At 35.3% G+C, this 18,504-nt stretch overlaps 1 protein-coding gene across 1 annotated transcript; it reads right to left on the reverse strand.

Moving 5' to 3' along the window:
• Positions 1 to 6,018: 6,018 nt before the first annotated feature.
• Positions 6,019 to 8,532, reverse strand: LOC148854723 (uncharacterized). Its single transcript, XM_088982960.1, has one exon. The coding sequence runs from the start codon at positions 7,656 to 7,658 to the stop codon at positions 6,441 to 6,443; it is 1,218 nt and encodes a 405-aa protein (XP_088839086.1). The 5' UTR covers positions 7,659 to 8,532; the 3' UTR covers positions 6,019 to 6,440.
• Between the last annotated feature and the right edge of the window lie 9,972 nt (positions 8,533 to 18,504).

Genomic DNA, 18,504 nt, shown 5'->3' on the forward strand with positions numbered 1-18,504 from the left:
AGTGGCATGTCCAGCAAAGCATAAATAAATGGAAGAGGTCTTCTAAATAATCAATTTGACTACTTTCACCATATATTGGCTAATATTTTAGTAATGTGGAAGATGATGTGATTGACAATGAGTCAATTAAGTGCCTAATCCTTGTCAGTTTTACCATAATTTAGACCTTTTTGGAGCTTTAAATCTTGTTCTAAGTAAAGGCCTTTTCTTCGCCACATGACCGTGGTTTATAATGCTGAAATGTGCCCACTGAACAGCTACAAATAGGATACAGTATTAGGTTAAACCCAATTCTCCTTGACTCATATGTTGAATTTATTAAAATACCTCTAGTTCTTATAATTAAATTACCAATATACTAGGAATATATACGGGTTTTAAATTGGAAACCCTAAGCCTTTTTCACCCATTTACCCTCCCTCTTAACTATCCCTCTATGTGACCTCAGCAGTTGACCATCATTCCTTCACTGTTGGACTTTGTTGTTGTATGCTGAATGTTGTTATGCTGGTCTATGTCTCAAATTTTATGCATTATGAACTCATTGTGAAGAATATGAACTTATGTATTATGTGTTGAATTTAATAATGCTTTGAACCTTATGTGAATGATAATTGACAGTTTATATATGATTTCTATATGCTTCAATCAAATAATAAGAAATTTTGGTGCTTGTTCATGTTATATTATTTATTTATTGTTTATATATAATAGGAAATTAGATGTGGGCTTTGGACCCAACCCATCCCACCCCACCCTCAAATGCAAAGAGGGTAGGGTTGGGGAGGATTTTGCATTTTCATGTGTGAGAGGGTTTGGATTCCACAAATCCAACCCACTACAGGTTTGGGAAGATGCAGATTGAGAGGTTTGGGGAGGTGGGAAGGGTCTAGAGTTTACAAAAATCCTCCCCGAACATGCCCCATTGCCATACCTATTCATGACTGCATCCATCCTACCTGCCACAATAAAGCATAAAACCAAACATTAGAGCCTTCTATATTGTACCTGTATACATATATTATCTAGGAGGCCACTATACATGAAAATGGTCATATTTTATTTGAGGGCCACATTTAATGGGATACTTAGGGAAATTCCATCAGAAAGTTTTCAAAAGTTGGGGGGCCATGTCCTGAATGGCATCACCTATTCTTGTCCATTCCTTTTTTTTTTTCTCAAAGTTAGTATTTAATACTTAAAGGCTTCAACACAACTTTTCCCAACAAAAAGAAAATAATTAAAAGAAAATAATATTTTAAAATCGCCTGCCATCTGAATTGTTGACACTCTATGTAGTTTATTAATGTGTGTGGCAAACAATTTTAGACTGTCATAGTGGCCTTACATATCCTTCGAAATCAATAATAACCACATCTGACTTTTTGGCTTCACACTATTTACTGGTTTCCAACTTCTGATTGAATCTTCACCTTCATCAGCAACTATCTTAGACAACCTGCTAGACAGAAATACCATAGTGAATGGCATTTGATATTGCAACTAATAACTAGACTGTTCTCGTTCTGCGGAAACACCATTCATGGAAAGATGACAATAATGGCGTGTTCATGTGTGAAAAAAAAAAACAAACCATCAATTTATATTTGATTATATAATAATGGTGCCATATCAAAATATCTTGGTTGAACCGCTCATATATATATATATATATATCTTGGTATGTAGCTTTTCCTCATTATTTTGAGTCATTCAATTTTTAGCCTATGGATGTTGAACAAAGGTCAAGAAAATAGTTGAGGACCTTGTGAAAACATGAAGCATTGAGTTTGAGGGAGGTTCAACAATAGAGAAAAACAAGCGCATAAAACAAATAATTATTGTGGTTTGTCACATAAGATGGGTACATCCATGGGGAAGGATCATGTGAAGACCACAAAGTACAAAACAAGCTAATGGTGATTCCTTTCTAATTTTGTCCCAAAACAACTGCAATACAATTATTGGTGCAATTGATTAGCAGCAAGGTGATAAATACATGCTGAAAAGTAGTGTCTCCTCCCATTGTTTAGACCCACCCAAACAATACCAAAGAAGAGGTCTAGGCTTCCCTATCCAGAGTTGCTATGGTTGTATAATATAGAACTTAAGACACAATTTTAAATCCTTAGAACTCATTGTTACCATGCATAGGAAAAAGAAATTTTCTTGAGTAAAAAGGTGTGAGATCTTTATGTTGGTCTGGAAATATTTAATTTAAATTTTAGTTTTATATACCGGAAATTTAGTGAAAGTGTTCACCTAACAGAAAGAAGCCCAAAAAATCAGGGCATTGCATTGTTGCTATACAAAAAGTTTCTAATCGATCATTGACCCATAAATTTCGAACTTATTCCTAATTCCTTGGAATTCTACAAGATTCAAAGGAGAATTCTACCTTAGATGGTCCTTTAGAATTAGATTGGTAGAGCCATCTTAATTCTTTAGACAATACATGCATTCCTGAATTATGCACTTAATTAGTAATAATCATATATATTAAACTTTTTTTTCTAAATAACCATTCAAAATCCCTTCCTCATTTAGTGTCACTGACATACTTAATGCTGAAACAGGAAATCAATTCCAATTCCATGCTGACTCAACAAGTATTATGTGCAACACCTTGAGGAAGATATATTGCTGTGAGGTAGTGAACTAGCAGGCTCATTACAAGCACCATTACGTTTTTCTGGTTCCTAGCTAGGTTGAAAACCATAAAAAATATGATGGGAATTCTACAACACAGAACACAGGTCTCATGGCACAGTTGAATGTCTTAGATGCTAAGGGACGGGAGGTAAATCGATTTGAGGTTTTCCCATCTAATTTCTGTAGTGAATTGAGAAATGTATTTGTCACTTCAAACTTTTTTCTTCTTCTTTAAATCCTATAATACATAGATGAAATAGTAAGACCTTTAATAGACCTTTTTTTTTTTCTCCTCAAAAATCATTTCACATCCATAGGAATTCAACAAACTTGCAGTGCGTTGACAATGTCAAATCGTCATTGCAACTAGTTGTCTTTAAGTAGATCTTGAAATCTCTTGATAGTGAAATTCTCACCCAAATTGACCTTTAATTAACTCATAGACAATAATCAATATCACACATGAACTGAACACAGAATGAGAAATAATTACACTACTAGTAGGCATACAATTAATGCCATGCCTATGTAGTATTTACCACATAGCTAGACATAGCACTTATGAATGACTTCACTTGAATTTTTTTAGGGATAAATAATAAGATGGTGTAAGCAGATAATAATAGGAGCCTAATTGATTAAAATCATTTTTTAATTAAGTCTATTGTTGCTTCAGTAAAAAAAAAAATCAAATATGGCACCTAGACCTTTTGCATTGATGAAATATTAGTGCTAAATATTGTAAGTAGTTTTGTAGATAATACGTTGAGGATTTATTATGTCATGCAAACTCTTTGTAATTATGATCTTATCCAATTAGCTAGATATGTATGATTATTTGCACTATTGAACTAGTGATTTCTTTTACTTATTAAGAGAATTCTTAAAAGCATACTTATTTTAGAACGATGGTGTGCAAAGTCATTTGAAATTAATTGATGCATTCTTATTCTTATTTTTAATTTTCTAATTTGGAGACCCATTTTAATTCTACAACTAAAAGACTGGTTGTTTAAACATCTTTACCCAAAAAATATTGAATGGAGAAAGGACACAAACTTGTTACTTTAGTCCAGAAATTTTCTAAACTATTTATGGAAATTTGTGGATAGAGGATGAGGAGCAACTCAATGTATTTCTTTGTTAGCACCTCTCCATTTCTTGTGTAAGAGAAGGGGGTTGAGGGGATGTCTCAAATAAAGACAGTGACTAAAAATATAAAAAGAACAATGAAACCGTAAAGAACTTACTTGAACTACTGTTTCATCCAAGTAAAAGTGGAATTTTTAGTCAGGATTAATAACGCATTTTTCATCAAGGGTATAGAGAAACTGGACAAGGTATGCCTATTTAGTGTTAATCTTCCTATCTAGTTTGATCTGAGACTGAAGATTAACAATCATAAAGTAAACCTGTATCAATATACGAGTGCCTTTTCCTTGGTTTCTAATTAACACCAATTCATGGACAAACCAAGGGTTTACGATGCCCTCAGTTTTCTATTGGCGAAAACTAAAAGCATATAACATTGTCATGAAACTAAATAATAATTTCATTTGATAGTAGAATTTTTTTCATAGGTCTTAGACATTAATATATATATATATATATAGATAACATTGTTTTCTAAATTTTCAATTAAGTTCTGAAACAATTATACAATATTGATCAGTATTTCCTACAATATCATGATAGTTAAAGTCACTTTTCAAAACCATTCTCAAAATTATCTTAGTTTTGATGCATTAGTTTATAAATGCATTTGCATAATTTGTCAACTCTATATTTTATTTTTCAGATATCGTTTAAGCTTAGTCCTACAATCTTAGACTATTTTGTTTTGCTGCTTGTGTTATTTAGATAGACTAAATCATGTTAATTTCTTATTTTATATACAATCTATTTTACATGCATGGTGATTTCGTTCAAGTTAGTTCTCTTTATCTTAATTGTCGTCTTACAAAAAAGTAAAAGTAAATACTAATATTCCATATACAGGTTAATCCACCATCTCAACACAGTCTTACTTTTTTAAGGCCCAAACTTTACTCCAAGTTGAGGGGTGCCCACCTTCATTTTTATAGAAAAGAGAGATATAGAAACCTTACCCGAAGAAAAGCTATGTTTCAAAGGGATTGCTCCTTACAAATTAATATAAATAAAACCCTCGGACCAAACCTTAATACCAATATAAAAGAAGAAACTGTATTCTAACCTTTAATAGATAAGCGCTCTCTATAAAAGCCAAATCTTAGACTTCTCTGGGAAACATTTTATGGTGATGTCATACCTGGGATGTTTGGAGGTTACAAGAAATGTTAATGAGATCATTATAAGCTGGCTGGATGTTCCTCTAGATCAGTCTTATAGCACCAGCTCCTTCAGACATCTCTGAGCAGACTCGTAAAAATGTTTTCATTGTACAAAACTGTGAAGGTAAACTTACGAATTTTCTGAAATCCACTAGGGTACATGTGAAACTGCAATAAGGGACTGGTTACTCTCCTGGCTGCTGATATTCTTTTTTCCCCCTTTTACTCTCCTAGGTGATTTTCAAAGCCTTAATTGACACATCATCTTCATCTTTACTACAAATATTAGCCATCATCTTTAACACATGAAATTTATAGTATCAAGGCACAAGGAACATATTTGTATAAAATAGATTCTGATCATTTCCACCCAAGTAGTTTCTGATACTTCAATTTCAGAAGCTGCAAAGGAGAAAATTTCTATAGGAGAGTTGTTTCTCAAAGAAACTCTATAATACTGCTTATCATCTTTCTTTTGTCCCGTTCAAATTGATCAAGAAGAATAGTAGATTGAAACCAAAATAATAGCTTAAAGGATCTTATTGGTTGCAGTGTACTTGATAATATTTTCGATTAGTGGATAGTCCATCTGATTCTATTATTAATATTTTCTATGTTTGTCACGGTTGTTTCAATATTGAAAGAACTGAATAAAATATCGTTTGTAGAAAATATTTCTGACGAGTAAAGGAAAAACCTTGGCGACAAACAAATATAGAGAAACATGTTGGATGAATTATGCACTTCAGCATTTCCACTCCAGGGAATGAAATATTACAAAGAAATGTAACGATTCACCATTCTTGTGCAACTCTTTGGACTTTTCTTTTGTGTTTCCTTTTTGGTTTATTCCCCTACCACTTGTGTAGTCAATCGGCTTATCATTAAATTACTTTGTAACACAAGAAAACAAACAAAAGCAATCAAACCACAAAAACCATAATAATAAGAAATAATAATAATAATAATAATAATAATAATAATAATAATAATTATTATTATTATTATTATTAGCAACAACAACAACAACAAACAATAGAGAGAAAGAAGAATGGAAAAGAAATTTGCGCCTAATTAGATTGAAAACTATGATCAGTTCTTCGATCTTCGCTGACCAAAATTCCATACACAATAATTTCTTCTTCAATGATAAGGGAAGCACTTGAAATTTTAGAAAGCCAATTTGAACAAGCAAAGATACACTTGTTAACTACACAGAATAAAAGTAATAGGAAAGGGAGACACAGAAATAAAAGCATAGCTTTTTCTCATAGAGATATACTAAAACAAAAGAAATAGTAAAATGAACAATGCTCTTAACTCAGACGCTTAACTGTTGTAGTCTTCCCATGGCTTTCTGTAGAAGTGAAAATCTGCAAACTGAGACTGCAAATGGCTATATGGGGTAGATAGGACACTGGAGCTAGGCATTCGTTCTTGTACATTACCTGTCGATAAATGCAGGTTTTGCTTACATCACCATGGCCAGAATGTGGTTGCAGTGCTGTCGATGTCCCAGTTTTCGCAAAAATTAGGGAATTGGTTATGGTTGTTGGAAATAATTGAACTTTCTTGCTGGTTGAAGATCAGACATGTGCTTGATTTGTTGGTTGTAATCATGAAGGATTCCACAACAACGTCGTTGCTGCTAATCCCCTGATGCTCTATTGAGTGAGTGGTTGGTCCTTCAACCTCAGCAATCATATCCATGGACCTCATTTCATGGCTGTGGGAACCCCTCGATTCATCCTCAACTTCTATGGGGCTAGAAGACCGTAAATGGTTCAAGTTATAGGGGGTCGCTTCGGTAGGACATTGTTTTTGTTCCTCAAGACTTCTACTCCACAACTTTTCTCTTGTTCTTTTCCTTGCCCTTTCTCTTGCTTTCGCCCGGGACTCTCTGGCAACGAGATGAGATGCAACTTTACGCAACTGTCTGATCTTTTTCTCCTTCACTGAGGATTTCCCCCTGGGGATGATCCCCTGCCGGTCTTCAGTGTTGGCAGCCTCGTCGATTCCAGACACAGCTTCGCATTCAGATGTAGAAGAGACACTCTTGGCACCACCGCTGCAGCTGGGTTTCATTTGTGGGAGGCCTTTATAAGCAAGCTCCTTGATGGCAGCCTTCGACTTTGTGAGCAGCCATTCAACAGTTTTACTTGCTTTGTCGAACCCGAGCATGTCTTGGAGATCGAAGAACCTACGAGCAATTTCAAGGGACAATCTCATTCTGCGGTCTCTTGGACCTTGAGCAGTAAAGATCTTACTATGACGATCTCTTTTAGCAGATCTCCTTCGTGGCATCTGCCGCTCAGTAGAACTAGGACCAACAGAGTTGTTTGTGTTGGACACAGCAACATCATCAGTCGGTGTGTCTTTCTTGCTCGAAGTCGCCATGTCAATCGCACTATGAGCGGTTGTCTTACTGCAACTGGTATTGGCGGCCAATAACTGCTGCTGTGGTAGCAATTGACCCTCTAACAGCTCGTGATGGCGTTGGACAAACCCTCCATCGTCATCGCGGGGGTGATGGTCGTTGTTGTGGTCAATAAAGATGGGAGAAAATTGGAAGAAAGAGGAGGGTGGCTCCTGTTTAGAGATAAGGCCAACATCAGTGAATAAGGGTCTGCCGAACATGGGATGGTCGGTGTGTGAAAGGCCGCTGCCACAGACACTGTTGAAGGAGGGGAACATCTGTGGCTCCTGATTGCACTGGACAATCGTATCTAAAGCTTTACCAGTTTTCAGCTTAGAATTCTAGAACACCCGCTACTGTCTACAAGGACGTGGCATCTCATGCACCTTATACATAGACTTTATACCCTCTCTTGAAAGAGTTCCCCATGCTTTTAAGTTGTCTGAGAGTGTGGACTGGAGCTTCAGAAAGAGGCTCCCAAATAGACAGAGGATGGGTTGTAGAGGGTTGAGATGATGAATGAGGAATGGTAATTCGGAAGCTAGTATTTATTGCAGACAAGCGGCCATCTTTATCGTCCTACTTTTTTTTTTCTTTAGAGCTAGTTATCGTGCTCATTGGACCCTGAGAAAGAGAGAGAGAGACCATGTTGTGGGAAGTGAGTGGATGTAGAACACTTCGTATGGTGCCACTTCACGTGGGAGCAGGTGAAAGATTGACAGCAACAGTTGCAACTTTTCGAGCCCGTATTCATTCAACAAATAAGTGGGCGGATGGTAGAGCAAGTTGAGTTGCATGGTTCCATGTATTTGGTGGAAGTGAGTGAGAAAGAAAAAGAGAAGTTGTACTACTGTGGACAGAGGAAGTGATGACAGGATTAGTGGATTAGGGTTTGTAAAGCCTAAAAATTTATTCCAAGACAGTACGCCTATGACATATCGCGGAGCTTCCCCGTGTCCATATCTAGAAACCCTCAGGGAGGACAATTATTTCACTCCCAGCTCTGAAGAGCTTATACATATACAATGACAAGATCGAGCCTACCATGGGAGGCAATGCTCATTTAGAGTCTTTGACTGGGCGAGTTCTAGTCGCTTTCACTAAAAAGAGAAACCCATATCTCTCAAACTACCTCATCTCCTCCCATTTTTATCTCCACTTCTCTCCCATTCTCTAATCTATGAATCTATCCATATTATAAGAGGGTCTATATATGCATGCCTAGTCACAATAATTGTGGGTTGTGGGCATCGTCATTAATATCTCTTTGTGTTTGATCAGTTTCCCCTAGTGACGCGTGCTCCTCGGTTTTTATCTTTATTAGGGAGCCAAAAAGCGCTCTCTCTCTCTCACAAAATGTCAAGAAAGGTTGGCTTGTGATTGTACTTGCCACTGCTGTTCAAGAGACCATCTCCAAACCCTAGCCAATCAGCAGACGCCATCATAATTCAATCCTTCCAAGTTCCAACTTATCTTGTATGAAAATGGTAATAGTCCCGTCCACAATCGAAAACCCTCTTATATACATTCCCCTCATCCTGCTAGCGCTTCTATTTATGCATGCCGCTCTTCTCTCTCTCCTGCACTCACTCACTAGCTGACCCGCTTTGGAGGGGCATAATTACAAGGACCACATGACATCCAGAGGGAGAGCTGGGGTTTTGTTCTTTTTATTTTGTTGAGCTGGGGTTGTTCGAGGGTTGTTTTCAAGGACAGGATAACTATGACAAAAAGAGAAGGTGAATGTGCCATATTAGGAATCGTGACAGTGAGAGCATAAAACCATTAAAGTCATGGTTAGGTCTACAGACATTGGATAATGTGGCTTTCATTTCAATAGATAATAAAGAGAGCCTAGTTTATTCTGGTGTATTGTAAAAGCCATTTCTGGCCGCAACCAGTATTATTTCATGAATTCATTTATTATATCATCATAAATCCACTTATTATTCTACTGTTCCTCTGTGGACTTTATTAGTCTAGACCAGCAGCTTACATTTTGGATAATAATTGGCATTGGGAAGGAGGTAAAACCATTGGCCATAGTACTTAAATCACTTGTACAATTTTTTCCGAACCTCTCAGGTTCTTTTGTTTTAGATAGGCTTCTGGGTCCAGGGTCCAGACACACTTCAGAGTTCAGAGGCTTTATTTGTTAATTAGGCCTCTTTTAACAAAAGGCGGAAAAAGCATCCAATGAGATTTTAATGACAACTTCCCAGAAACTCTTGCGAGTTATTGCGAGAGCTAGCTGAACTGATAAGGTGATCCGTTTTATGTGTTGTTTGGAAGTCAGGTCTGTATTGGTCTTATCCTGTACACCTGGGGGAACAGGTCTACATTGGTCTTATCTTGTACATATAGGGAAATGTTGTTGGGTTTGGTTGCTGTCAAATAGAGCCTAATGATAACAGTACTACTCAGCCACTTCGTTTCATCCGTCACTTGGCACGTACACAATCATGCACTTCTTTCCACCTCCGATTCCACAGGATTGGAAAAGTCGCACCTCTTGCACAGGTGGCAAGCACTGGCTTCTATACGGCCAAACAGTTATGTCTGCCTCAGCTTGCTTGAGTACTGCTCTCTTGGCTTCCAGTGTTGTTGCCCGTTTTAATGCCTGATTAATTGGTTATATATATATATATATATATATATATATATATATATATATATATATATATATATATATATATATATATATAAGTTAAACTCTGATTAATTAAGCTGAAACAGCTGCCATGGAATCCGAGTAAAGAAATAAGCTTTCTTTCTATCTGAATAAAAGCTAAGGTAAAGCAGCTGGGTTTGTTACATAATTTAAACCACCGTTTATGTGAAATTAATGATTATTTAGATGGTCCAGAAAGATAAACTTAAAATGGTTAAGAGAGAGCATCGAATCGATTAGATGTTTGATGTTTCTGAGCCAACATAACTTTTGGCAGATGAATGAACTGTGGAAAGGTGAAGAGAGTCTCAAGTTGAATAAAAGTGTATATGACGTTATCCTAGCTAGAATATAATTGAAGCACATATCCTTTAATTTTTTTCCCTAAAACTTCCTCCCTTTATATTATTGGAGAATTCGACCAGGCTTAACTACTTTCATATAATTGACCTTTTGGGGTCTCTTTACGACCATATTCTATGGTGCAAAGAATTCTGCAGCAAAAGCTAAACAGAAGAGCTGAATGGAGTACGCAATGTGTGGGTCTAACATATAATTCAATGTCATATTGAGGACAACATAAATAAAATAGAAAAAGTCTCCCAAGCTTCCTAGGTCACTAAATGGTTTTCCTAAGAAAGCTACATGTTCATTTCTTTTATTTGTTTTATACTTTGTTTGTCCTTTTCTGTTAAGCTATGATTCTATAGGACTTACTTCAGAGAGCTGCAACTAACTACTCGCGAATAGCATGGCCCAAGTACCCTCATACAATTCCTATTACTCCAATGCAACTATAAGTGTCCCTTTCAAAAAACCAATTCATCAATTAAGTAGTGTGCTGGTGAGGTATTTTCGTTGCATGGACGGAACTGTATGTATTTCCCAAACCCAGAGGTAATAAATAATGGTAACTTCCACTACTTGTTTGAATATTCTATGGATATCCGGCTGGTGGTAAGTCTCAGCAGAGACCTTTTGGGTGTAAAAGGTTTAATTCCTTGTATTTACAATGACAGCTGCAAATTAAAACTAACAAGACAAAATGCAAACCCTCAACAATCTAAACCACTTACTAGGAAAATGACCCAGCTGTGACGACTTTTAGCTTGATCTAAACAATCACGAACTGCTTTACTTATTCCATTATGGGAACAATGACAATTTGATTTTGACCGGGGACAAACCATACACAGAGACCCTTTTTAACAACTACTTACTAAACAAAGTAGAAGCCAATCTCAACACATTCATATGTGGCTTTCATTACATGGATCATAGATGACAATTACAGCCAAATAGGTGGTTCAGTTGTCATACCAAAGGATCAAAGAGTTGGTGATCCCAAGTTTTCCGCTTTCCGGCTTAGTGGTCTACAACATGGTATTAGCAATACTATACAGTGATAAACCCAGTTTATTAGATTCTTAAGAAATCATCTTGAAATTGATGAACCATGAAAGCCCATCACGAAGTTGATGAGCCCGTGTTGGCATCCATTGTTTGTAGTAAATTAAATGTTAATAGAATTATTATTTCAAGCTAGCTAAGTGGCTTCCATGACTGTATATATTTTTTCTTTTCCTTTATATTTCAGTATTGCAGCAAAAAAACTACTATGCCTTGGTTCTCAAGAAATTCCTTGATAAGATATATAAGGAATATTGCACAATGTCCACTAGCTAATTGCTAAAAGTTACACTAGTCAACTGGGGAATGTTGCATACGAACTTAAGAGGAGATGGCTAATGGCTTCGTTGAGTAATTAATGTATCCAGGATTAGCAGCTAAAAATTTGGATAGGTTGAGAATACCTAATATGAGATTGCTGGTCAGTTGTTTTAGTTGGATTTATATATGTAACTATAACCGTCCTGCCTTTCTCCCCACTCCCACTCTTTGTATATATATTGGGGAGGTTGGTCCAGGTCTGCAGGGACTGTTCCCATTCATGGGTGACTCTGAAACCTGGATCAATCTCCTTGGGAGCGAGAGGTGTGAGGTGGGAAGGAGGAGCTTTAGCTAGCCAGCTTCAATTAATTTTTTTTAATAAATTCTTTCTTCTGAGTTTTCAAAAAAAAAAAAAAGTCTCAGCCGAAGCCTTGCATGGAGACCTTGTCTAAAGAGTAAAAAATAATTAAAGGTATAAAAAATAAAACATGGGCTTTCAATAAGTTCAAGTAGGAGACAGATAATGACTAAACCTCCATTACACACTTTGAAGCAGTGTAATGGATTGTCACAGACAAAAGTTCAACATGGGCTGCACAACTAACACCAGATAAACACAGAAATTGCACGCATTTTTAACTCAAATTAGAGTTTGAAATCCAATATATTACATGAATAAAGTCAAAAGCAAAGGAAGTTGAGGGATCTAACCTCTACTTGTGCAAAAATCAACATCACACATAGCTTATTGAGCAGTACTAGACTGCATGGTACCAACTACCAATCTACACACACTGAAGTAGGGTAATGGATTATTACATGCGATGTTCAACTAACACAAGATAACTAGAAAGACAAAAATTCAATAGTACATGAATAAATCAACAGAGAGAGTTTAGGGGTCAACCTACACTAGAGCAATAACTCTTAAACATAAGCATTAATTGTCTAATAGGAAGTACGTACATTAATTAATACTGAGGTTAGTAACTTTTGTTTGGTCTTGAAGACCAATGAACCAACTCCACTTGTGTATTAGGCAAAGTATCCCATTCCTCTTTGGACTTTCACTCCTTTTTCTTTTTCTCCACTGTTACCCAGTCTTGGGTCTGATTTTTGTACAAGAGTGAACATCACACTAGCTTGGGCAATTTCTTTTGAAGAAAAAAAAATTGTTAATAAAAAAAAAAAAGGGACAGTACTAAGATAAGCCTGAGCAATACTAGACTGCATAGTACTAAGATAAGCCTACACACTTGTAAAGTTCCGATAGGACTTTTTATTCATCATAATATGCAGTCTCCAATCACAATAATTGCCCATTTGACCTACAGACCATGAAAGGCCTCACAATACTTAATGACCTTTTGATTATGAACAAAAATTGCATATATCTGATCTTTAATTGGATTTCAATATGGCCTAATGAGAAGTTTCTGAGATGAACATATTCCTACTTACTTTCGAGATTTAACCACTAAAGTTAAAGAGAAAGTGGCCCAAAAAAAAAAAAAAAAACACTTACGGCCCAAGAAACAAAAATAACTTACACTCCTACTTTGATTTTATAAGAATAACAAAATAAACCTTTCGGTTTCTTCTTAATGTAACAGACTCTAAACACCTAAAATAAGAAAAAAAATAGAAATGTGGAAGTACGAACTGAAGAATACAATACAAAGAGTTTTGCAATCAAAACGGTTCCAGTACTGGTCCAAAAGGACATATTATACCAAATTTGGTCTTAAATCTTTGAAATTACATAACATTGCATTGAGATTAAATTCATGGCTAGGATATAATTAAATAGCCTTCCTACTGATGCATAAATCAGTTTATATAGTTGAATAATTTTTAATCCATGCCAATGACCTAATAGCTGAGGTGTATCCCCACCCCTTAATACCCTGTAAAATGTATATAATATGTGATAACAAAATAAAAGGAATACTTTGTAAGCCATAAAATGTGGTTAAATATATATACACTGCCAAATCAACTTGCAATATCTCAATAGCTGCAAGGGATTGTGAACAATAATGAAAATCATGCTTGTCATGAACTAAAAAGAGAAGCTTATGGAAACAGAAGGGAATGCTAGGAATTGTGAGGAATAATGAACATCTCCACTTTATGGTTAGTCAAATCTTGAGAGAGAACCGAGGAGTCATTATGGGTGTGAAACCCTAACACCACCTCCACCTTATCCATGGTGAATCTTAATGGGGATCCTCCTACTCAAAAAAGCCATGTTTACTCCATACTCTTGAATCCCTTCCCTCTCAAAAAACCTTATCTCCATGTTCTCGTTGTTAATGCAACACTCGGGAAGGGAGTTACTATTCGAAAGAGATAGTAAGATCAAGGAGAAGCAAGAGAAACGCATCCTAGCTAACAGGTACGCTAGATCGTTTAAAGTTTAGATTGGATTATCCATCAGTTAGGGGTAAAGAACTTCAGGTCCTAGCCTCAGTTTCTTCCATACACAAACAAGGGCTTGAAGGTAAGGGTGAACAGGAGACAATGGAAAATCAAGATGAAGAAGACCTCTGGGCAACACAAGAGAGCAACCTTAATTCTAATCCGCCGGTTGTTATTGAAAAGAAGAGTATGGGTTTTATAAATGATGTTCTCAATCTCAGGTAGAGAGACTAGATCTCACGGAGTTAAAAAATTTCAGTGGCATGATTCAAAAAGCATCTTGATGATAGATGTATTACTACTGTGAAACAACAAAATGAGGGAGCTCATATGGCTATGGTGGACATGGAGGCTCATAATGTAGAGGCGGATGCTTATTCTGGGGATTTGGATACCATATATGTTAAGGGACCTGAAAGAGTGAAGCAAAGGATAATGGTTTTTGGATCAAGGTTTCATATCTGTCCAAAGGAAGAAGAGGGGTCGTATATCCCAAAAAAAAAAAATCAAGATCTGAATTTACATTTCTTCGTTTATTTTATAGAAGTTTGATGATCTCTTGTACTAGTTTTAAGGGGCAAGGTTCATGGTTTTTTTTATTAATAAATTCCTTTCTCTTTTTTTTTTCTGAAAAAAACATATGTAATATTTGCTCCATTAAAAACAGAAGCCAACAAGACATTATCTTAGTTAGAATATAAAGCTTCAAAAAATTAGCATATCATTCTAAAATCTCCCTTATATATTCCAAAGGTCTTGCCCATGCATGGACAATGATAAATAATTAAATAAATCCATTTTTTGGATTTGTTTTTAATTCAAAAGTGGGAGTTTAGAGCCCTAACATGAATTTGAGTCTAAGACATGTCCAACATAAAAGGCTGGAGCAGGTCATATGGAGAATCTAAATTGACCTGCTTAGCTAAGCCATATAATTCGTCCTAATTGTTAATGGAACAAATCCATGAAAATAAGATTTCAAATAAGCAATTGCCCATTAATAAATATATTCAAATTATCGGGATAATTTGGATCTTATTTGTTGCCTATGTAAAAAAAAAAAAAAGGATATATGTGTCATCATTACAAAGCAAAACAAATCAAGAATATGAGAACAAATTGTTGATACATAAGCATTGTTGAAACTGGAGCTACTACACAGAATTTATTCATACAACATTCTGTTGATGAAAACGTTATACATTAATTAATAAATCTCTAAATTTGCATGCATACGATTAACCATTTTCCATGAAGGGTCTGAGATGTTTTAGTGAATCTTGAGAAAATTAACAGCAATCTTTGAAAACATATCATATGACTAATTGACAATCACAATTAGAGTATTCATAATAGGAAAAAACAGAAAAAGAAAATCCATTAAAATATTATAAAATAAACGTAGTAAAAGTTGAAACATCATTATCAGAAAGGAAAATGCCGCTATTGTTATGGCTTAGGTGGTGTTTGGTTTCTGGTTCAGAAAAAGGGTGATTGTGTTCTAAAACCATACCTCTTTTTGAACAAAAATATTGGTTTTCAACCACCATATATAGGCATTTTGCTAGGTATGGTCATCCTAGTCCTAGTGTTCTGAACAACACAAAACCAAAACCACCATTCTGTTTGTGGTTCATTTTTTGGACTCAAGAGTCAAGACATTTTCAACTTACTTTTTTTTAGCCGCTAATAAGCACATGAAGAGACAATTCATCTATCACATTCAACTTTGATTGTACAGCCATTTGATTTATTCATTTATTATATGTTATTGTATATAATTATATATTTTGTCACTGTATAAAATAAGTTGCATTTTAAATAATATAGGAATATGGCCCAAGATATGCAAAATCACTTGGCCACATTAGCCTTCTTTATTTTATTTAAATCATGTAGTTGTATTCAAAAAGCTATCTTCCTTAGTGTTCAAAAATAAGGATTGTGCTGGTTTTAGAATCATGATTTGCTGATTCTAGAATCAGCAATATAATGAAATGTCATTTAGAATGCTGATCGTGTTCATAAACCAGATGAAACAAGAATACATGCAACTCTCTCCATGTTTAGTACTCAATAGTCCATTTCAAACAACACCCTAACACATTGAAAACCCAATGGCTCTGTTAATTATTGTTTCAAAGCCCATTTAGTCACTTGAGGATTCAATCAACACATTTTTATAAGTAAAATAAAATTTATTGAAAAAGAAAAGAAAAAAAAAAAGAGAGAAGAAGGTAGCAAACTGGAAACAAAGTCCAATTCAAAGACAAAACCACCGAGAAACTAAAAAGCACCCGAGGTGGGAAAGAGAAACCACTTTATGAGTATAATCAAAATAACGTAATTATCTAAATATTTGATGAAATAGGGATGCAAAATGTAATAAAAGCATAATGAAATTTTGGGGAACAACATGGAACCTTCTATTCTTTCAAACTTTTCTTCTCAATCCCCTTACTTTTTGACACTCTCTTGCTCGTTTCTTGTTGTTGAACATCCCATGACTGGATCTATATAGATTATAGACTTCTATGAGAGTTAGACTCTTCAACTATTAATTCATATCATTCATGATCATCACAATGACCCTTGGCCTTTAACATTTCTCAAAACTTATATCACTCTTGATGGGAGCTTACCTCTCCCCGATGGCAATTTGATTAACCTTCTGTTTGCCATCTTTAATCATGCTACATGTAGAAATAGAAATCTATGTAATGCATGCATTTGATTTATAAAAGTTTTCTTCTTTTTTTAGTTCAAAATCTTGATTACTGTTATAAGTACTACAGTCTCATTTTATGTTGACATATTGTGTCACTCATCAAATTAAGCTTTCCTCTTTTTAAGAGTGCACACTTAGAAAAGATGATTGCTGGTTCCTTACCTGTTAATTAATGTTATGGCTTTAGAACATAAATTGTGATTTTTTATGAAAATTTGAGATTATTGATTACATTGAATAAATATAATTGTATTTGTTGACTATGGAAAAGTCAATCTGTTAATTGGTATAATGTTCTTGTGCCTTATCGCTTATTAGACTTGTATCCTTCTAATAGTGTTGAATCTAGAGGATGAATGAAGCCTTACCAACCAACTAATTAATGTTATAGTTTTTAGTTCCTACTTGGGTCCTTTTTTTTATTTTTTTCTTATTAATCTTCAAAAAAAAAAAAAAACATGTGTAAGTGCATTAAATTTGGTTCGATCTAATAATCAACCTAGGAAAGCATATATTAGAAACTTTTAGAAACCAATTTCTCCATTTAATAAATAAGAAATATAAATAGAAAATTAGAGGGGACTTCCCACCACTGACATTCCTTCCTAGAAATTAGAATCTCTCCTCTCAAACTCTCTCTCTCTTTCAACGAATTCTCTCCCCTGTCTTTGTAGTCTCAGTTAGCCACCAACCTACAGGGAACTATAGTGGCCTGATCCCATATTAAAGGGTACATAGTGCAGCCCCTTAAGGTTTCAATTGTAAGAGGATGGCATTGCATAAGTATGTAGGCCTAATTGACTTGGCTAAACCCAGGTCAGGTCTGGGTATTTTAGACCAATTAATTGAAAAACTAAGCACTGAATATTCCAGGATGTAATTAAACTAAGCATTGGGTATTTTAGACCAATTAATTGAAAAACCGAGGGGAAACCCATTATGGAGAGAGGAAAGCCCATTAATTTCCTCTCTCTCTGTCTCCACCTCTTCTCACTCTCTCCTCTGGTTTCCACCACCATTTCATCGGACCTTCAGAGTACACCGGTGCCAAGTAAGGCTAAAACTTGGGCAGGGTTGGCCTGAACCAAATTCAACTTTTTTCCGGTTGGGTTAGGGTTGACCCCTTAGACAGCACAACCCAATTCAAATCTGACTCTATAGTATATGTTATATATATTATATATCATATATTGATTTGTTTAGATGTATGATAGTTGTATAGCCTTTACTACATATTATCATGTCTTTCTTTTAAGATAATCACTTTAATTGATCCCAAATGAAAAGACTAAATCTTAAAAATATATTTTGTGTTTTTTTTGAATATTTTATTCTTCATCTCCTCTCTAATGTTTGCCACGCAAAAAAGAATTATCATAAGTCATAACTCATTATAAATTATATTCATTTCAAACACTTATTTTTCTGGATTTTGTACTAAAAGAATCAATAAAAACATCAACAAACAAATGCTAATAAAAAATAGGATTAATATATATATAGCCCAACCCAACCCAAAGTTGACTTTGAGTTGGGTTGGGTTAGGGTTGAAGGAATTTAGTTAGGGTTACGTTTGGGTAGATCAGGTTGAAGGTCGGGCTTGGGGTTTAGAACTTAGGGTTGGCCTCAACCC

The sequence above is a fragment of the Nelumbo lutea genome, chromosome 4 (genome assembly GCF_056320005.1).
Source record: "Nelumbo lutea isolate HS-2025 chromosome 4, American lotus-T2T, whole genome shotgun sequence".
NCBI classification, from domain to species: domain Eukaryota; kingdom Viridiplantae; phylum Streptophyta; class Magnoliopsida; order Proteales; family Nelumbonaceae; genus Nelumbo; species Nelumbo lutea.

Bases quoted from the DNA above. Each gene is read 5' to 3' on its own strand.
- LOC148854723 (XM_088982960.1), bottom strand. From the start codon at position 7,658: ATGTTCCCCTCCTTCAACAGTGTCTGTGGCAGCGGCCTTTCACACACC.